This window comes from Phascolarctos cinereus, unplaced genomic scaffold, assembly GCF_003287225.1.
Source record: "Phascolarctos cinereus isolate Bilbo 61053 unplaced genomic scaffold, phaCin_HiC Scaffold_4;HRSCAF=312, whole genome shotgun sequence".
In the NCBI taxonomy this organism is placed as follows: Eukaryota; Metazoa; Chordata; class Mammalia; order Diprotodontia; family Phascolarctidae; genus Phascolarctos; species Phascolarctos cinereus.
In genome coordinates, this window is record NW_027555847.1 from 498,874,800 (window position 1) to 498,897,373 (window position 22,574).

General features: G+C 36.8%; 1 protein-coding gene across 1 annotated transcript in view; it reads right to left on the reverse strand.

Moving 5' to 3' along the window:
• The window catches only part of TAF4B (TATA-box binding protein associated factor 4b), a 182,353-nt gene that overhangs the window by 100,352 nt on the left and 59,427 nt on the right, over positions 1-22,574 (reverse strand). Inside the window, 4 exon segments of the mRNA XM_020968729.2 lie at positions 4,567-4,672; positions 5,611-5,746; positions 16,224-16,961; positions 20,508-20,597. Coding sequence (XP_020824388.1) covers positions 4,567-4,672; positions 5,611-5,746; positions 16,224-16,961; positions 20,508-20,597 — 1,070 coding nt within the window.

Sequence of the window (22,574 nt, forward strand, 5' to 3'; positions counted from 1 at the left end):
ACTGCTTCCAAGATAAAATAAAAACTCCTCTGTTTAGCTTCTAAAACTCTTCCCAACCTGGCTCCAATTTACCTTTGAAGACTTGCTGGGATATCATTCCTCCTACCACTGCAATACAGCCAAACTAGTTTTCAAACTGGTTCTTCAAACACAATACTTCCACATCCTTTCTTTCATGCCTTTTGCACTGGCTGCCTTCATGCCTGGAATCCACTCCCTTCCATCCCAATGATGCCCTCATTTTAATAGGCAGCCTGTGCGGTCCTGATTGGGAAAAAGCCCTAAAACACGTAATAAGTGAAAAGCCATAAAAACTTAAACTGTGTGACAGGTGGAAGCCTGGACATGGTGACTTGTTTATAATTATAACTTAGCTACAAAATTACATTTTAGACACTCAGTCAAAACTTAAACTATGCCCTATGAAAGCCAAAACAAGAATACTGTAACCTATACATGACCAGCATATGATCCATACACAAATTTATGTTTGGGCATAACACTGGCTCAAGCTCACTGCTAAGCAGAAAACCAAAAATATCCACTAATCGATAGTGATGCACTTGCTAGTTCTTCCTGCCTTTATCTGTTTTCTGTAATTATGATGGGAATTTTTGGGATTCTTGGCGGGGATCCAATGAACTGTCTGGCTGCTGCCCCAGACCGAAGACCGACCTTGCTTGTAAGTATTTGTAATGACTGATTAAACTACTACCTGTAATCAATCTTGAGCTCGTTGGCCTCTTCCTTCGGTATCAAAAGGACAGTTATGGAGGAGGGACAAGGTTCCCCAGCCAGAGGAATTCCAGATCTTACACAGCCCAAAAGCCATCTTCTGTGTGAAACCTTTCTGGTTTCTCCCCACCCCCCCCCCCCCGACCGTTAATGACTTCCCTTTTAAATACCTTGTATTTGGCTACTCAGTATTTATACCTGTCTATCTATTTACATCCATTTGGTATTATACTTATATAAAAAATATTTGCTGTCTGTACCATCAGAATATAATCACACTCCTTGCAAGTTGAGACCACTTTATTCTTTGTATTTGTATCTGCAGCATGGGGCCTGGGACAGAGTAGACACATAAAAGCTTGATCATTATATATAATGAGTAAAAACATACAAAGAATTTTAAAAGTGAAATTTGTTTCCTAAAGGATACATACCTTCTTTCAAAAGTCACTGAGTTATACAACATTAAAACGTACAAATAACGATGACTGAAGAAAGCTAAATTATGGTCACCAAACCAACACCAGTTAAACCTTCAATTTTGATTTTTTCACCACGTCACCACTTTAATGTAAAATCTTTAGGCTCAAAGATACATCAGAAACAATTCGTACCAGCCTTTACCAAACTATTGATCTCCTAATACAACTTAAATATTTGACAGATCATTAACTACTTGGCAGAAGCCTGAGAAAACTAAAAAGTGACTAAAGATTAAAGACTGAAAATCTTAATTCAGTGAAATTCAAGTTTAACACACATTTCCTGAATATACTTAATAAAACAAGATACATCTATATTTCATAATTATTTTGATTAGCCTCAAAAATCATAAATCTTCAACATCTCCACAGTGCCCACAGCTATAGCATGATTAGATAAATCACAGGAAACTTGGTATAAATTACCAAAGCAAAAAACAATTACTGGAAAAAACAGAAAATGGTCTGGAAGACATCAAGCTTAGATCCTTAATTTATACCCAATTCCATAATAAATTCAAAAAAGATTTGAATATTAAAATAGCATTTATTTTGTTAAAGTGATATTAAAGAATATTAGTAATAAAGACGAATACTAAAGATGAAACTATGAAAAATCTAGAAGAGAAGCATATCAAATAAATACCTTTCACTGTTATGAATGAGAGATAAATTCTTAACCAAAAAAGGAACAGAGGCAATTATAAAAGATAAAATAGGTAATTTTGGTCACATAAAATTGAAAGTCTTTCTGCACCAACAAAACTAATACATCCAATATATAAGGGAAGCAGTCAGATGGAAAAGTCTTTGTAACAAATATCTTTGGTAGGGTTTGGAATAAAGATAGGCAGACACAGAAATAAGTAAAACCAAAACTCATTCTCTAACAGAGAAGTGTTCAAAGGAGAATGTTTTAAAGAATTGCAAACAATTTAAAATTGTATAGAAGAATGCTCTAGATAAGAAGAACGAATGGAAACATTCCCCCCCCCCCCCAGGTTTCACCTAATGCCTGGGAAATAGGGAAAGATGACAAAAGATGGGACAAGAGATCTTGGAAGGGTTGTGGAAAGACACCTACTATAATTGTATAGTTGCTGGAGCTGAAAACCAATACAAACACTCTGGAAAGCAATTATGTATCATGTAAAGAAAATTACTAAAATGTTCATGTGTACCCTCTGACATTCTACTGTTACACCATGAAAAAAAAAAAGGACTCCATTTACACCAAAATATTTATACTAGCACTTTTTATGACAGAAAGAACTGGAAACAAAGTATATGTTTTATTAAGCGGACAACAGGTAAATAAATTGCAGAACATGAATGTACTGGAATGTTACTTTGTTGTAAAAAATGACAAACATGATGAACACAGAGAAACATGGAAAGACTTCGATTAAATAATGCAATGTGAAATAAGCAGAGCTGGGGGGGAAAATCCACACATACACACAAGGAATACGATAATGTTAATAGAAAAAAAATGCTCCAAAATTTTAATGAACAAATTTGACCTCAAAAAAAGAGTTAAAAAGATACCTCCACTAGTTCCTTTGAGGGGGATGGGAGAGAGGGAGAAAAGGGTGCACAGGTCTGGAACACTGTATACTACCAGACTTTTCCAATGTATTCATCAGTTTTATTAACTATTTTGCCTCCTCTTTTTCAAAAACATCTTTGGATAACTCTTAGGGAGGAGAAGAAAGTGGGATAGAGGGGTAAATAAATTTAGGTGATATAGCAATAAAAGTTCACTTCAAAAATTTATTTTATCAAAATTTATTTTAAAAAAAGAACTGGTAACTAGTGTCTAGACAAGAAATTGCTGGGGTTTGTACTGGTTATAGTCAAGTAGCATCATTCTCAGGGCAGAATGTGAATTGATGACATGAGAGGTAGAGAGATCAATGATTTGAACATAATAAAGAGTCTGAGAACTGGCCTTTTTGATGGAGTAGAGATAGAAAACAAAAGTCATACAAAGAATGATAAGCAGTTTATCTGTCTAGAACAAAGAAATATATCTACCTCCTCACTATAATAAGGCCTACATTTAAATCAACCAAGCTTAATGAGAAAATACATTTTTTTTTTCCTTTTGATATGGTAGGGGAATCATTGTATATGGATGGCCTTAAAAAACATCAACAGAAGTATAAGAAAAGTCTGTCTAAATCTCATCAAAGACTAAATAACAAAGGACTAGAAAGATAAATGCAAACACATAAATAACAATGCTATCAAAACACTGATATCAGAAGACTTTTTACAAGGCCCTGTTACTGTACCACTGCTACAATATTAAGTATATAAAACATTTCAAACACATTATAAATGGAAAGCCCCATAATGGTATTATATATCATATTTTTAAGTGACAATGCCTTTAAAATGGAAGTTTAAATTACCATAACCTAAGGGAAATGACAGTATTTGTTTCACTAGATAATTCTCTGGTTTGCTTCACCATATAGTCTTCTGAAGTTTAATAGACTGCAACCACTAACTAAATGCCATTGAAAAGTAAGAAAAGGCAACAGCAGACAACTCTTATTTATAATATAAGCAAAGCTCTTACAAGGAAAACATTTCTTAAGAACTTAGATAAATAATGAACATTCTAAAGTTGGGTAATATGCATTTCTTTGTACATTTTAACCACAAATTTAACAAACTGGCAAATGGGAGTAATTCACAAACCTTTCCATTTACCTGTTCCTCCATTTTTGTGATAAACCAACAGAATTTCTACTTCTGATAGTTAATGGTCTGCTAAGGATGGAAGGTTAATAAGTACAACTTCAGCTATAAGCCAGGTTTTGTGACAGAAACCATAATTAAAACTTAAGTCAGTAACTCCTGCCTTTACCTTGAATTTCTGAAGGCCACCAGTCAATTTCAAATTATGTTAAGTGACATCTAAACTGAAAAAGAATTCAGTGGCTCAATCCAGATTAAAAACTTGAGCTAATTTTTAAAGACATTTCATTCATTCTGATTTCCAAATTAATTAAAACATTAACTTTCATCCCAAATTTTTTAAATTGTTCTAGTGTTTAGTACAGTGCCTAGCACATAGTCCACACTTAATATATACACACATAGAGTTCAAGTTAGTTCAAGCTTTCTTGTAAAGTTAAAAGCCAATTATAAATTTGCAGGCAAATATTCCTTTTCTTCCATCATTAAGGGTTATTGTCTGCCAAAAAAGACAGTTCAAACCAAGCAGTTTAAAGTATATATTTTATTTAAGTGTTAATCTCTCTATCTGTAATCCTGTCTATTTCTTGTTGAGAGCATTCCTTATGTCACATGAAGTTCTAGCTATTTATTTCTTTACCTGAAGGATGTTGTTCCATTCTCTTTTATTTTGTTTTTCTGAACAGGAGGTGCTTGAAGTGACAGAATTTTATTTCCTGGCAGGGTAATTTGCTTTAGAATGGAAGCTGGGGGGGCAAAGGAAAAAAAAATAACCCAACACATATACACAAACATGCCACAATAGGAAAAATTCAAGATGATTATTTCACCCATTGTCCGATCAAAGACAATTTTAAGCTGACAAAGAACTAATCATGTCCATTAAAACTAGAACACAGCAATAAATTTACATTTTATTCTCTATTCAAGATTAAACTCCCAATACTGTTTAAGAAGGAGATCCATTTTTCCCTTAACACAATTATTTTAGTTATATACAGGCTATGATTCTTTTCAATCTGTGAAAGACATGACTAACTCACATTTCATCCTGTCTTAGCCCCAAGAAGTGAATTTGATTTTTTACATTTATGTCACAGAATTAAAGTTTCAAGGTTTCATCTGAGTTTTTTTTTTTAAACTGGCTAAATAACTACATCAGTACTTGAAGCTATACTGACAATACAGACCCCAACAAAGGCTAGCCAGACCACAACACATTTTTGGAAAACATTTTACCTTCTTACAATTCATGATTGCAAAAATCTCACTTTTGCTGGCTCCAAACAAATGAAGAATACTTTTCTAGCACCATAACTTTGTAAGTAAGAAAAATCGCTTTTTCACTAATTTATTTTTTCCAGTGCCAGAATAAATATCACCTGAAGCCACACACCCACGCACGCACACGTGTACATGCATATACTCTCCTCCCTTCCCCAATAATAGTGGATAAAATACAACCAAATGGTATTAATACATGGGAACTTCTATCTCTCTATTGATCTCCAACAGGCTATAATATTACATTACAATGTACTGCAAAGAAAAAACAGCATGCTCAAATCCTAATCCTTTCTATCCCTCCTTGTTAGATAAAAGGGAAAAGCAAAGCCATATCACCACCATCCCACTGCCCCAAGATGTCCCAAATCCAAACTGCAAAATGCCAAAGAAACCCTACCTGTAGGAAACTGATTTGTCTGTATTAATGTGTTCAGGGGCATCCTCTTTTGTCCAGATTTCTGAATGGTCAAGGCTGAGGAATGTGGTAGGGCAGTCACTTGTTTGACAATGCCTCCAGAAGGCTGCTGTACTACCTGGAAATAATAAACTACTGTTTTTTTTGTTTTTAAAAGGCAAGGGGGGGAAAAAAGACAACCCACAGAGGAAAAAATTCACATTACAACCACCAAAACCAAATTAAAATGAACAAGCTACATATAAAGAGAGAACATATTCATTTGACTAAATCTTTGGGCAATACATGGAAAGTTTTCAGTTTTAACAGCACACTGTGCTCACGAAATTTCAAATATACTTTCACTTTGACATAACAAGAAAACCTCTCTATCATTTAAATTTGTTTCTAGCAAAAATAATGAAAATTCTCAAAGTTCTGTAAGACATGAATAATCCACATTTCATCCTGTACTACCTCTAATAGCTGAACTAGAATTGTCTGACACTGAATTTAAGTTTCAGGGACAGCTTTCAACTTTCAAGGTTTGATTTCATAAACATTTGGTCAGTTTAAAAAAAAAGATTCCATTTGCAGTGCAAAGACACGGACTAGGAGGATCAGTTTTTAAAGTTTTTAAAGTTAAAACAGAAGATGACACATACATATATATATAGTTGCAGACAGATACAGATACACATACAGAGACAAAGACAGAGTCAGAGAAAGAGAAACAGACAGACAGATACAAACACACACACAGAAAATAGGACACAATTCGTTGCCTAGAGTGTACAATTGACTGATTATAATTCTTATTTTAATAAAAGATAAACTTCTCGTGTAAAAGAGAGCAAAAATTAAACTCGGAGTTTTCCATTAATTATAGCACTTTCCTGGCTTGTCCTTCACAATCTTGTCTAGTCACATCCATGACATTAAAAACAAAAATCAACACTTTTATAATCAAACAGTCCCTTATATCAACCAGAGTTCAGGATAAGCACTGCCATTACAAAGGAAATTATAACATATAGTTTAAGGTCACAATCGTAACCATTTCAGGTCTAGTAATCATGGTTTACTGCTGTCTCAAGGCGTCTATGCTCCATTTATCTTAACATTATACCATTTTAATTTTTTAAAACTGATTTCATGATACCTCTAAAGGTCTGCAAAAAAAAATTAACAAAGAGCTGTAGATGGAAAGCTAGAAAAGCTAAACCACCCTTTAGTTAGCCAAGGAGGAACTCTGGGTAGGCTAGGCTTGGCAGCAAACCAGTCAAGCAGCCTCCTGCCACTGCTGAGGAAGGCCAAGGCTGCTAGGAGTATGAGCTACAGTCAATTAGGTGCCCCCAGTAAGTCCAGCACCAACATGGTGAGCCCTCATGAGTGCAGGACCACTATAATGCCTGGGGAGGGCAAGCCATCCCACGTCGGAAAAACAGCAGTTTAAAGTTTCTCTACTGTTCAATGTTGCACTTTCAGTGTGGGTGCGAGAAAGGAAGGAGACTCGGATCGCAATGTTCCTTCCTTTTCCTGAGACAATGGTTGTAACATGACCTACCAATCAAAATTAATGCTGTGAGATGGTATATTAGGGTTTATTGAGTTCATCACTATCTTCCGTAACCCCTCCCTGCCCTGGTTGAACTCATCAGAGATTCCTTCAGCTTGGGTTCTCACATCTCACCTGTTCCCTGAATATCCTGTGTCATTCTGATGGAAGAAAAAACTCCCCCTCCGGCTTCCATTTAAAGAGGAATCAGAAGCCCAGTTAACTCTTTGTTTCCTACCAGCTGTGCTCCTTGCACTGACTCCACCAACATCCTGCCCCATGCCTGGTACCTCCTCTACCCCCTCCTTTCAGTTTCCCTTCATGTGCTGTCTTCTCTCATCAGACTGTAAGCTCCTCAAGGGCACGGACTGTCTTTTCTTATTTGTATCCTCAGCACTGAGCACAATATCTGGCACATAGCAGGCACTTAATAAATATATATTACACGATGCTGTACTGTATTCTTTCACGTGAACACACCATATTAAAACCAAAGTTAGTTTTTGCCTCTTATTCTGGACTGGACCTGTGATTTAAGGCGGAACATGATGACCACATAAAAATATCTCGAAAATCGTTAGGGGAAGAATTACACGTCTTGTGCTTAGTCCCAGGGGACAGAACTAGGAAAAAATAAAGAAATTACAGAAGAAGTTGTAAGAAGACTACAAGGGAAAACTTCCTAAGAATTTGACCAGACCTAAAGTAGAAAGGTTCTTTCAAGCTGGATGACCACTGATTAGAAAAACTGTAGAGTAAGTTCATGCTACATATAGTGGTGGTTGTTAAAAATGACTCAAAAAGGTCCAGCTCCAAGACTGTATGAAATGCTGCTGACTGAGATGCATACATGGCTAGCCTAATAAATAAAGAATCACATGCCTGCTGGGACAGAGTACCATTTGTAAATCATTATCTCATTTTTATTCCAGGCTTCCACACCCAGAGATGTGTTTCTATGCAGCTTTTCATTACAGGTACCCAAAAATTGCATGGATAATTAAAACCTACAAATAATAATAAACAAAAAACCAACCAGAAATTGCATGGATAACCAAAATCAACAGATCATCCAAAACCTAACTATAGCCAATAGTTTCAGCTACCATCACCATGTCCCTAATTTACTAATCTTTCCTTAAAACTGATAAAGTGAACCTCTTTTCTCATTCTCCCTAAGTACACAAAAGGAAACAAATAAGAATAACCAGAGACAGACAGTGGACAACATAATTTAAAACCTGAGTATTCTGTTTATGAGTAACTGAATTAAATAGCTAGAAAATTACAATTAGAAACATGAACATATAAAATATTTAATGAACATCATCATTTCAAATTGAAGATATTTTCTTTTCCATTATTTCACTTTCTCTGGGAAGAAAGAGTTCATTAAGAACTGGGCAGCTAAGCTCTACTCAAATGCTGAAGGTATTCCCATTAATACCCTTCAAGAAAGTCAATAGCAAAGACTCAGCTAAAGTTTTACAAAAAAGATAATGACTGCATTGGCTAAAATGCTGCCTAACAACCAAACAAGAAAATATACTTTTTTTTTGGAGAAGATATTTCTTCTGTTCCATAATGGTCCAGATGGGGGAGGGAAAAAGGGGGTAGGATGTTGTTTTTGGTGGTAGTGGTTGCTGAAATGTATTACCAGAGAGGAATTTCTGAAGATATTCTTACAATTTAGAAAGACTAAGAATTTCTGATCAATACAATAACCAATCATGACTCCAGAAGACTAATGATGAATCATGACACCTATACCTCCTGACAGGTGATAGATTCAAGGTGTAGAATAAAAGATTCTTTTCAGAGATGGCTAACTCAAGAATTTGTATTGTTTAATTACGCATATTTGTTACAAGGATTTTTGCTTTTTCAATGAAAATAGGGTTTTTTTCATTAATTTTTTTAAAAATTCTGTATTCTTGAAATACTTAAAATATCAATGTAATCTGATTTCTGTGTCAGTACTGATTAAGATCATAAGTTATTAACTCATGACTCTTAAGCACAAGGTAAAATTTAACATAAAAATAGCAATATTTTGCATGATATAAATGGCTTAATATAACACTCAGTAAGCCAGCTGACCAGCAATTCATTTGGAAAAACCAAAAATAAGATGGCAACTGGTATTTGGGATAGAACTACTTTAAAATGCTGGACTAAAAGTAGATGTTTTTAGGCTAATTTTACTGTTCTATATCTTCAAACATATTTACCAGACGCAGGTGAAAAATCAGTTTCAATTAATGCCATGTTGGACTGTGAACACTATATACAAGAAAACCTAAATCCCTCCTGACTGGCAGAGTATACCCTGCAAAACGTTAAATGCTTCCCTGCCCCTATAAAAGCTAGGCAATTGTTTGGGCTAACTTTGAAAATCTTAGGTTTTAATCCTATATTGCAAAAATGTGGCTACTTTTTTTCTTTAAAAGCTTAAGAGTAGGGGTAGCTAGGTAGTGCCATGGATACAGCTCCAGCCTTGGAGTCAGGAGGACCTGAATTCAAATCCAGCCTCAGACACTTGACACTTACTAGCTGTGTGACCCTGGGCAAGTCACTTAGCCCTGACTGCCTCACCAAAAAAGAAAAAAAAGCTTAAGAGTAACAAGGTGGAGGAATGAGGGAATCCGGTTGATGCATAAAAAAGCTTATGAATGATAGCTCCAATTAATCCACATCATCAACAACAAAAACTAAACAAATTCACAGGCAGAAAGGGAGTATGTGAAATTACAATTCATCTTTTGCTCACTTACAGGAAAGTTATCATTTTGTACAAGTAGCAGTCAGAAGGAAACTTCCAGACATAAGGAGACTGCCAAGAACTCCGACATAATAATCGCCTATTTTGATCCATTAATTCTGAAGGCACTCAGGGGTGAAATGGGCAAGTACTGGCTAAACCACATACCTTACTGTTTCGTTCCTCAGGGGATTTGATCACTTCTAAACAGTCCCACAGAGTTCTAGGACTCTTAAGATTTAGAGTTGGAAAGGGACTTAAGACACCAAATCCAATCTTCCTTTACTCCAGAGAAGAGGGAAACAGAAGTTAAATGACTTGGCCAAGATCACAAAGTTAGTAAGCCAGAATTTCAACCCAGATTCTCTCACTCCAAACCCAGCATCCTTTCTACTAGACTCTATCTATAAATACAGTTTTTATAGTTGTCTTTATAAATGACAGGTATGTCTGAAAAAGTTAATTCCCAAGTATTTAATGTTTTTTTGTTGGAATTGTGCTGTTTTCATGACCTTCAGTATATGACTACTAATTCTGGTAGATTTCTTTTATGCTATTGAACCGCTTTTTTTTTTTGTTGTCAGGACAGTGCCTTTTTCCTAATTATGGTATAACCTACAAATTACAATATTTTGGCCTTTTAGTTTGCATTGTGGATCCTGTAAATTTTTTTCTTAAAATTCCTAGGATTTCCAATTCTAAATCAAATTAAATCCCACATCCATAACTACCAATTCAACATCTTATCAAATGTCCCCTAGGCATCTCAATATGTTTAAAAGAGAAAACAAAAAAGAAAAAACCCAGAACTCATTATTACCTTCCCTTCTAAAACTACCTCTTCCAAATCTGTCTACCTCTATTGAAGCAACCATCATCCTTAGTCACCCAGATTCAAATTGATCATCCTCTAGTCTTCCCTCTCTCTAATAAGTTTACTAAGTCTTGTTGGTTCTACCCTCTACATCTCTCCCTCGAATGACCCACCTGCCCCTTCCCCGACCCATGCCCGCACCTCCCAGCTTAACAATTCCAACAACATCCTGACTTGTCTTACAGTTTTACCTCTCTCCAATCTGTTCTCCATACAACTATCAAAATAATGAACCTTCAAGACTGACCATGTCACTCTGATGCTCAAAAAGTCTCTCTCTACTATCCGTAAGAGAAAATACAAATACAACACCAGCTTAGTATGTAAAGTCTTTCACAATATAACTTTTACTTTTCTTTCTAGATAAGACTGCACACTGCTCCCCTTCATCAACTCTACATTCCAGACAAGGGGGCCTATAAGCAATTCCTGAAATTTGGTATGGGATCTCTCACCTCCATGCTTTTGCACACAGTTTTTCCATGCCAAAGAGTGCTGTAACCTCAACTCTGTCTCTAAGAATCCCTAGCTTTTTTCAAGGCTAATTCACATGTCATCTCCTACAAAAGCCTGGATGATAACCTTAATTGTGAATGCTTTCTCCTTTCTTCTGGAATTATCAGGTACATACTTGTCTATTTACATGTTTTATTCCTTCAGTAGAATGGAAGGTTCTTGAGAGCAGGAACTGTTTTTCTGTATCCAGAGTTCCTCGATGCAGCTGATACTTAATAGATGTTTGTTGGACCAGAAGTAGTGAAAAAATGGATACCTGGCAATATTTGAATTTTTAGTGGAATACTTCTAAAAGCTTTTCCATCTCACAAATGTTGAAATTTGGCCTCAAGTAAATTGCTTTTATCTTAGTAAGGAAAAATTTATTTGTTCCTATTCTATTGTTCTATCAGTCATGTTAGCAGGATCGAATACTAGATTTTTATCAAAAACCCCTAGGGAAACAAGACCATGGTCCAACAGAAAAAGCACTGGCTCCGCCATAAGGAGACCTCAAACCCACTTCTACCCTTTATTACCTGATATCAATTAACCTTTCTGGGCCTCAGCTTTCTCATGTGTAAAATGGGGGGGAGGGGGGGGGACTACTTGGCACCTGCGGTCTCGCCTAGCTCTATGCATATCTGGCATAAATCCTGTTTGGTTATGATGAATTTTAAAAATTTAACATTAATAGCATTGTTAGTGCTTTGGTATTTTTATGCCTGTATTCATTACAGAAATTGGCCTGTTTTTAATGCTGTCCAAAGCTCATCACATAAGATTAGCCATAGGCCAAAATTTTTGGCCACAGCAATTTTTTAGGATCATCTACTAGGTCACAAAGAGGGTATATGAACTGTAGCAGTAGAGGGAAGGCCCACATGGACAAAACTGGGGATATCGGAAGTACTTAAGTGTAGTCTTTTGGTGGGGGTCTGATCCTGTGATTTTAGTTATGTGAAAACTGTCTCCATCAAGGCAGATCTGTAACTCATCTGTAACTTAGTCTTAAGAGAGGTGCCTCTAGCAACTAAAAGAGAAGTTAAGTGACACGCTTATGGTCACACAATGTGTGTGTGTGTGTGTGTGTGTGTGTGGGTACACCACAGACAGGATCTGAATCCAGGTCTTCCTGATTCCAAAGACAGTAGACCATGCTACCTTTTTATGTGTTCATTTTAAAACCCTGACAAGGACCATACTCTATTTCACCAACAGTAAAGATTTTGTGTCACCTATCTTCATATTTATGAATAATCTGAATACTAACAGTTATTTGTTCTTTTGAGGTATAAAAATTCACCTATGGAACTATAGAGAAGAATGGTAGAATGTACAAAGAAATGATACCACTTCTCACAGTAATAACTTCTATACTATTAGATGTCATCAGAAAACATTACCTTATCCTTGAACAAAGCCATGGTACATCTATTCCATGAAGTTCTGGTCAATGCACTTCAATGTAGAAATAAACAGAGCTAGAGCGGGCCCAGAAAAGAACAACCAAAATGATAATCAAGGGAATGCAGAAAGTGACATGTAGGGGAAGATTAAAAAAATTTGGAAAAAAAAATTTCAGTGTGGAAAGACAAAAATTTAGGGGCAATATGGTCAAAGTTTATGATATCATGATAACATGAAGGGTAGGCAATGTGAAATATGAGGACTGGTATACTCCTAGGGGCCCCCCTTTAAAATTATTTTTTAAAATTTTTTTGCACAAATAAAAAGTTCTTCCTTTACTCAGAAGGAATGACTTAAGGCTTAATATCCCAAATAGAAGCACAAGCTGAAAACCTAAGTGAGGTCAAAAAGGGTTTAAATAAATTCAAAGATAACTAATTGGTAATAGATTGTTAAAAGAAACTAAGATGTTTTAAAACACATTCCAAACCTTCTACCTTCATCGTCCCACTGGCTTCTCAAATTCATTATGTCCAAAACTAAACTCCACTCTTCCCCAAAACTGTCTTTTCCAATTCTTCAATTTTTTGATGGCACCACCACTCTCCCCCAATCACCAAGGCTCAAGACCCAAGTCATCTTTGACCCTTCCTTGTTTCTCACCCACTCATATATAACAAGCAAGCTACCAGGTGTGACTGCTTCTACTTCCATACCATCTTTTTTACAAATCGGTCTTCTTCACTCTCACTGGCAACTACTTTAATTCAGACCCTTGTTATCTCTTTCCTAACTAGTCTCCCTGCCATATTCTGCTCTCTTCTAATCCATTCTTTACACAGATGCTAAAATAATTTTGGAAGGGTACATATCTAACTACATCATTTGTCCATTTAGAAGCTTTCATTGTCTCCCTAGTAGTAAAAGGATAAAATGCCAGCTCCCCAGAATGACATTTAAGGCTCTCCACAATCTAATTCAAGTTTCCCTTTCAAGACTTTTTTCATGTTACTCCCCTTCCTGAAAACCAACATTCCAACCAAACCAGACTAAGTGTCACCTAATCTTGACCTCCATCTCCCATCTTGTATGCTGATACAGATCATTCCCTATTTACTCTCATCTCAACTCCATCTGCCAAAATGTTCTCTTCTTGTTTAGATGTTCAGAACTCTTCCATAAAATCTTCATTGACTCCCACCTTCATCTCTCAATATCCTCAAGTGAATGAGTTCTCTAACTCATCAGACTTTCACACAGCATTTAGGTCTCTCCTTTACTTGTATCATAATTAGGTATTCACAGTGTATCCCTTTCATTGCTACCCATATGCTGTCCCCTTCAGATTGTAAGTTACTTTAGGATAAGCACTATGTTTATTGTTCATTTTTGTATCCTTGGCACCTGGCAGAATACCTTGCACTTGGTAGACACTTAATTATCTATTGAACTGAACCTAACAAAACCTTGCCTTCTATTACAATACATCCCTGGGTACTATCGTCAAGAAACAGAATATAAGGGTAGAAGGACCACAAGCTAAACTTGGGCATTAACATTCTTAGTAATCACTTGCCATATTCCTTTTCTTCTGCATTAAAATACTTTCTCAGAAGTGTTTTAAAGTCCTTGCACTTCTACTAAGATGTTTACCCTTTACTTAGACTCAAGATTAAATTAGACCATCTTCTATTACAAACTCAGTCATGATAGATTTTAATTATTCATTTCTTAACTTGAGTAATGCTAATTTAAGTCATCTAAAAATGATTTTATTTGATGAACTCTTCCAGCTCTGTGAGTACTAAACGCCTCTCTGTGGGGCATTACCACACAAAATAGTTTATAGTATTCTATGCCTCAGGTAACTCTGTTAGAAACCAAATTATAACACATCTCCACTAGCCAGTATTTAGCCACAGCAGCCTTTGCTATATCCAATCCATTTTTAAATAGCTAGACATAACATACTAAAGTCAAATTTGAAACTGAAACAAAGGCAAAACTAAAACAAAGGCAAAACTCTCAGAAAAACTAACATATTTTACATTCTTTTAAAGAATGGTCAAAGGAATATAAAGAATCGGAAGAACTTTCCACCATTTAACTAGACACAATTCTTTTTCTTCGTTACAATTTCCATAAAGTATACCAAGAAAAGCCAAAACATTGTGATAAATGTTTTTATTTTTCTTTCCTGACAGAAATCACCAAAGACTCACAAATACACAAACTTGAGTATGACCCATGAAGGGTATGTAACAGTTTTACTTCTGTTCCTAACTAGTCTCCCTGCCATATTCTGCTCTCTTCTAATCCATTCTTTACACAGATGCTAAAATAATTTTGGAAGGGTACATATCTAACTACATCATTTGTCCATTTGGAAGCTTTCATTGTCTCCCTAGTAGTAATTCCTAGAAATTTCTACTCTGAAACCCTGTGATATAGCTATTCTTGCAATTAATCTTGGGCCTTCCCAGGGACATGCCATGAATGTTCTCCATTCAAGGTAGTGACAGACCCAAAAAGAGGTAGGTAGAGATTAATATACTTATCCAAGGCTTTAAAGACAAGAAACAATAGTCACTACTCACTGGTTGTCCCTGAAGTGTGTAAGTGGACTACAGAATCTTTCTACCTGCCCCCAAAACTCAGTAACCTGGTCTTATTCACCTTCTCATACTTAGTACAATTCCCTCCTTCTTCATCTCCTTTGTCCCCTTCCCACTCTGACTGAGGTTTTTGTTTTTGTGCACTTCTTAACTCTCCTACTTATCATGTAAGTTAGGGACCAGAAATATGGTATGGTGGGTCAGACAACCTGAAATTGAGCTGTGTGACACTGCCCACTTAACCAATCTCTGTGAGTCTTTTTCCTCATCTACATTAGGTTGCTTTAAATAACTAGACAAGAGTGCCACTGTTTGTGTATTGACACCTAGGACCTTTTACTCATACACCTGTATTCTACAATTCCTTAATAATAACAACTAACATTGATATAGTGCTTACTACATGCCAGGGACTATGCTAAGTAACCACTTTAATAATTATGATCTCATTTGATCCTCACAACCCTGGAAGGTAGGTGCTATCCTTACCCCTATTTTACAGATGAGGAAACTGAGGCAAAACAGAGGTTAAATGACTTACTAGCTGTGTGACAGCTAGTAAGTGTCTAAGGCTGGATTTGAACTTGGGTCTTCCTGACTCCAGACCCAGTGCTTTATGCACTACCCCACCTACCTGCTCCTAGCAATTGCTCCTACAATTCCTTGCACATAAAATCTACAGCAACACTTACATCCTCTCAACAAAACTTTCAACTAGTAAAATAAGCAAAAGATTATTAATCATCCTAATTAAACCAATCAACAAATAAATAGCCTTTTTCCACTAACCCCTTTATTTGCCTGCAACCTCTACAACTACAAAGTCTAAAGTAAAACAAAACATCTGGACTTAATCCCCCCAAATTAATATGACTACGTTAGAGGGGAAAAAAAGTTACTCACTAACTGTTTGACTTTCAGAGTTTGTGGAGTACTGGCTGGTTGTGAAATGAAGGAGCCAGGCTGTGTAAGTTTGATATGAATAGGAGGCCCAATGACAGGCTTTACAGAGGCAGATGTGGCTACTCCAGAATTCACAACTGGCTTTGAAGGTGGAAGAGAAATGGATGGCCCCACGACTTCTCCAGAAGTCACAGTGGGTTTCGTCGGTGGAAGTGACAGAGTTACTGCTGCCCCAGGGACGAGGGGTTTTTCAGGCTGGAGTGAGACAGTTGCTACTGTGGTAGCACCACAAGTCACGAGAGGCTTTGTAGGCTGAAGGAAGACAGTTCCAGCTGTTACTCCTGCTGGACTGGTGGTTGAACTTACAGAATGGAGCGTGACAGCTTTGCTAGTCACGCCCCCTGGAACAGAAGCCGGATTTACAGGATGGACAGCGCCAACTGTGGATCCTCCAGCTCCAGTAACGGGGCTTCCAGAGTGAAAGGTGACAACTCCAACGCCTCCGGGGCCAGCCACGGGACTCGCGGTCTGAATGGAGACTGTGCCCACTGTTGGTGCTGCAGAAACAAGGAGGGGCTTTTCCATGTGGATTGAAGAAATAGTTGTGGTCACAACAGGAGGGGGATGAGTGACAGTGGCACACGTAGGAATGACGACCTGGGGAGGACTTTGCTGAACACACTGCTCAATGAAGCTCTGGGAGTTGGGCATTAGCTGTCGTAACGCAGTCACACTTTTCTAGAAATGGAAAAATTCAATCCTGATCACTAGGAAGCAAACAAGCAATTTTTCTAAAAAAATTGCAAATAGCATTTATGAACTATTATTTACCATACAAACTCCTGTTTTCCCACATCTCTGAAAACTCTAAATGTCTGTTTGCTTTTTAAAGTAAAACAATAATAACTAACATTTATACAGCAATTACTATGTTCCAGACATTGTGTGAAGCACTTTACAATTATTATTTCTTCTGATCCTCACAATAACCCTAGGAAGTAGGTGCTATCATTATCCCCATTTTATATGATGAGAAAACTGAGGCAGAGAGACATATTAAGTGACTTGCCCATGGATACACAGATAGTAACTGTCTGAAGATCTATTCAGGTATTCCTGACTCCAGGCCCACTGCTCTATCCACTGTGCCATAAAACTGTGCTGCCTCATACAACCTATCACATACTCAACCTCAGCAAACAAATATTACAGACAAAATTATTTTCTATCATCAAATTTATCTTCAACAGTGGCATATTAATTAAAAACACTGTCAGTCCTAGAATGTAAGTCTTTCTAAGAGCTATGAGGAAATTAGTGCTTTTAAAAAACATAACTAAAAGCTGTTTCAACATATGCAAACATTTAATTACACTTTGGACCAAAGTTAAAATTAAAATGTACAACACTCATCTAAATTCCCCAAAACTTTAAGGACCACTGCTATACACAAACCAGATCTATACTTGGGCTTTTAAAAAAATGACCAGAGTATTCATGAATTTAAAAATTGAATTCTAAGAAGTAAAATGAAAATAGAGAAAGGAATACAAACAAAGCCAGATGATCTAATGATAGTTAGATATACATATCCAAATAGTTCCACCTTGCTTTTGGAAAGTAAAGGCAGAAATTAAGTCTTTTTGGATGTTGCGTTAAAAGCTAAAAACTGATTATCTGTTATATGGAATGGCTCCCTGGAAAAGGGGGTGAAGGATAGATACTGGGAGAAATTTTGGTGTTATGAAAAAAGATCTAAAAAATTTTATTTTTTGTAAGAACTAAAAGCTAATGGGAACAAGAAGAAGTGATTTTCTTCTTGCCAAAAGACTAGTTTAAAAATATTTCTTGGGGGGGGCAGCTAGGTGGCTCAGTGGATAGAGCACCGGCCCTGGATTCAGGAGGACCTGAGTTCAAATCCAGCCTCAGACACATAACAACTTACTAGCTATGTGACCCCGGGGCAAGTCACTTAACCCCACTGCCTAGACAAAATAAGACATACATACATACATATATATATTCATTTATTTATTTATTTCTAGGTTATACCACTGGAGAATATTTCCATTCTTCCACTGTAGGAATGATGTACTGCTAACTTCTTTTTTCCTTCTAAAATGAAGATTAAGCAATCATACTTAACTGAGGTAAAGGAAAGTCAAAAAAGACAAAAGTAAGGAAAATGTCCTCAATGCAGTCAAATGTGTTTTGCTAGAAAGCTGAGAGATGATGTTGGAAGAGTTACACTCAAAAGATTTATTTTAAAATCAAGTGTTTAGAACTTGAAAAAATTTTTTCCACTAGATTCGCATGCTAATTCCCCTTAAAATCACATTAAGCCATGATGTATCTGAAGTATATTCCTACATTAACAGTACTACAGAGGAGCAGCTAGGCAGTGCAGTGAATAGAGTGCAGCCCTGGAGTCAAGTTCAAATCCAGCCTCAGACACTTGCTAAATGTGTGACCCTCAGTAAGTCATTTAACCTCAACTGCCTCAAAAAAAAAAAAACCAACAACAACCACCACCACCACCAAAAAAGAGAACTGCAGAATCAAACTACTATATACAATCCTAAACTAGGATCTGTGACTTCACAGAGCTAACTAGGGCAAGCAAGAGGTTAAGTGACTTGCCCAAAGTCAACCAGTCAGTATGTGTCAAAGGTATTTGAATCCAGATTCTCTTGATTGAACATATGCATACTATATACACATGCTCTATATATACTACTCCACCATGCTACCTCTCAACACACGTTCAGAAATCAGATGTTAAGATGCCAGGAATATAAGCCCCAGCTGAGGGTTACATTCCATGCTGAGATCAGAGATTCCCTCTTTTCTCCTTTGCCCATCTGCCTAACTACAGAGAATGAGGACTCCTCCAGCTCCAAGGTAATGGTCTTGGCTCCTGTCTCCTTGGCAGAGGTTCCAAAAGAGTGGAGGCAGAGGGATGAAAGAATGAAGACAATAGGAAAACTGGGAACCACAGAAGGCAAATCAAAGGCTCCTGACAATATAAATCCAAGGGATACTTTCTAGAGCTAGATAACTGATGTGTCCCTCTTCTTTATTATCCCTTTCTTTGTTTTAAGAATTTCAAGAATTGAAGGTGGAACTAAGATGGCAGAGAAAAGGCAGGGACTCGCCTAACCTCCCAAACCTCTCCAAATGCCTTTAAATACTTCTAGAGCAGCAAAACCCACAAAAGGTCGAAGTGAAACAACTTTCCAGCCCAAGTCAACTTGGAACGTTAGGAGAAAAGGTCTTTGGCACCAGAGTGAAAGAAAGAATTTTAGTCCTGCTAACACAGGTAGGTATTCAGCTCTTTAATCCATAATACACCTAATGATTCACTCCTATCACTCTTTCCCCTTCTTCCTTTTAAAACAGTAAGAACTAAAGAAGTCTTTGAATAGAAAGGACTGAAGCCCAACTTATCTACACTTCAGAAGAAACCCACTATCTGGGAGGTATTTCAAAGACATTAGCAACAAGGGAAATTCAGGAGAACAGTCCAGGGTGAACCAAAGCAGACTAGAAAGTGACCTGAAGTATCTGGGTACATCTTCCCACCCTCCCACACAACTGACGGTCATACCATTGAAGAACCTATCTTGAGTCAGTCCTAAGGATAGATAAGAAGCAAGGCTGGGAGCAAACAAATTAGTGAGACAGGAAAATGACCTCAGTGGTCACTGAGGGCAGAGGCATCTGGGAGAGGATTGTCCCTAAATCTACAAACCATTCTGACTGATGTCCCTATACAAGTAACACAAATTAGAGTATGTTTATACTACACAAGTCTAAAATATTATTTCTCATGAAAAATTTTAAATGAAGAACTACAGGAAAGGAAAAGGGCTGGACTAAAATAGATTACATCACTTCTCAAGCATATAAAGGCAATCCCCCCCCCAATTTAACAAGCTAAAAAGCAAGGAGAACTTCACGCTCTATTTCTTCAAATTCTACCTCATAATGTTCCCCCTAGTAGCTTTATTACTGCCATCTTCAAAATAATCATGATCTTATTCATATTAAAAATAATAATTTTATCATACAGTTGCCCCCTTTCCCAATCTACCTCTCCTCTCTCCCCTTCTCCCCAAAAAACTTACCTTTAGGGGCACCTAGGTGGCACAGTGGATACAGCAACATCCCTGAAGTCAGGAGGACCTGAGTTCAAATCCGGCCTCAGACCAAGCACTTAACACTTACTAGCTGTGTGACCCTGGGCAAGTCACTTAACCCCAACTGCCTAAAAAAAAACCTTACCTTTAAAAAAGGGACAAGATGCGGTTGAGGTGAGGACTTGAGTTCAATGTACAGTTTTTTGGTAAATTCCTCTGGCTCAATTTTTGCATCCTGAGAAGAATAAAATGCTTTGTTAGCTAAAAAATAATTTAAGAACTGCCAAAATATACTTTCATCTAGACACAGATACTTTTCAATCATAGGAAACGTTCGATAACCTAAAACAAAGTCTAAATTGCAAGAAACAGCTGTGGGTAAGTAGATATTGCCATTTTATGGCAATACAAATATAATTCAGAATCCTAATGAGTTAGGTAAATAGACTGGTCTAAAACTATAATTATTTCCCTAGCATAAGAAGCAATGGCACCAATTCTAAAAACCTGTCATTTAAAAGGAAAAAAACAGGAGCCCAGAAGTCCAGGCCAGGGGGGCAGGGGGAAGACTATTAAAAGAAAAAACAAATACAAATACAACTTGTGTTGGCCAGACTACATTTTCTGAGATCTTGGAGATCTTTTGAGAATGTCATTTCAGATCAGACTAACAGATATATTCTAAAAGACATACACTGGATTTAAAAGAATATACCAACTGTAAATCAAGGGGAAAAAATTCTTGAAAATTGTATCTGTTTACCAAGCCACATAAATCCATCGTGTTTAAGCCAAAAAAAAAAAAAAACACACAATTTAAACATTTATTAAGTGCCTATTGTGTACAAGGTACTATGCTAGGCCCTGGGGACACAAGACAAAAACAGCTTGGTCCTTGCATTTAAGTTGACATTCTACTAAGGAAATGAACACATACACAAGGGATCAAGAAGGACGAAGACTTAGAACTGGAAAATATTACAAAAGCTATAGGTGCACCTAACATAAGCCATGAAGGAATCTAGGAACCCTAAGAGGGAAAGAAATGCATTCAAACATGGAGCACGTAAAGACTAACTGTAGAAAGGTACATCTGCCATGCCTAGTTTGGGGAAATTGCTAGTATGTGGGTTTTATTGACTATTAGAAGAACAATATAAAACAAATCTAGAAAGGTAGATGGAGACTAAATTGTTGTACACTTCAAATGCCACCAACTCTGACTTCCTTTCTATACTCCTCCTTCTTAAGGAAAACCCTCAGCAGGTCCCAACTTAAAAGAAAATCCCACAAACCAGTTAGCACCTATATATATTTCAGCAACTCAAAATATTTGAATATGTGCCTCCAAAAAAGCAAAATCAGCCTTCATTTTAAATATATTGTGTTAATAACACCCTCAAGCTAGTTAAAACAGTAACAGTAAAGGGAAGGAGTGGTATTCTATATCTCAAATACCCTTCTCTCCTACTCCAATGCCTTATCATGACATAGGACCCTGTGCTCTTAAAGGTGGAGCACAAGTTCCTAAATTAAGTTGGAAAGACTTGGAAAGAAAGACGCTCAGAGAGGCAGACTCTATAGCTACCATGTGAGAAGCAGCCTAGCTGGTCTGAAGTGGCTCATCATCAAAATGCTGGTCACAAGAAGATCACCTTTTTTGCCACAGGGACTTGTAATGACTATCTACTAACATCTGGAAGGGCTGTCATCTGTAGTGGTAGAAAGAGTATCCAAAGCAATCTAGCAATGAACATAGCAGCAAAGCCTAAGCAGGAGTATCCCAAGAAATTCTCAGTATCAGACAGGAAAAAGAGAGAGAACTAAGGAAAAGAAAAGGCCTTGTTCCTTGTACATTTTTCTGCAAATCTAGAATGAACTAGTTAGATCTCTCTGATCTTGTAAATTTTTTTGTGATTTGTTATTGTAACTATACCAAAAGCTTTCACCCCCAATTCATCATATATAACATAACCCAGTGCTGACGTAACACAGGTCAAATCAAGTGTTTCCCAAACATAAAAACGGCATACAATGGCACAATAAAAGCTTGATATAACAAAAAGAATAGCCAAAGCTACTAAATCGCAGACTTTCTGAAGGAGTAAAACCTAACATACAACATCAACATACATTCATGTGTATTGGAACACACATTTACACATAAAAAGCAACAGGATGGAGTAAAGGCCAGTCATGAAAGACCTATATT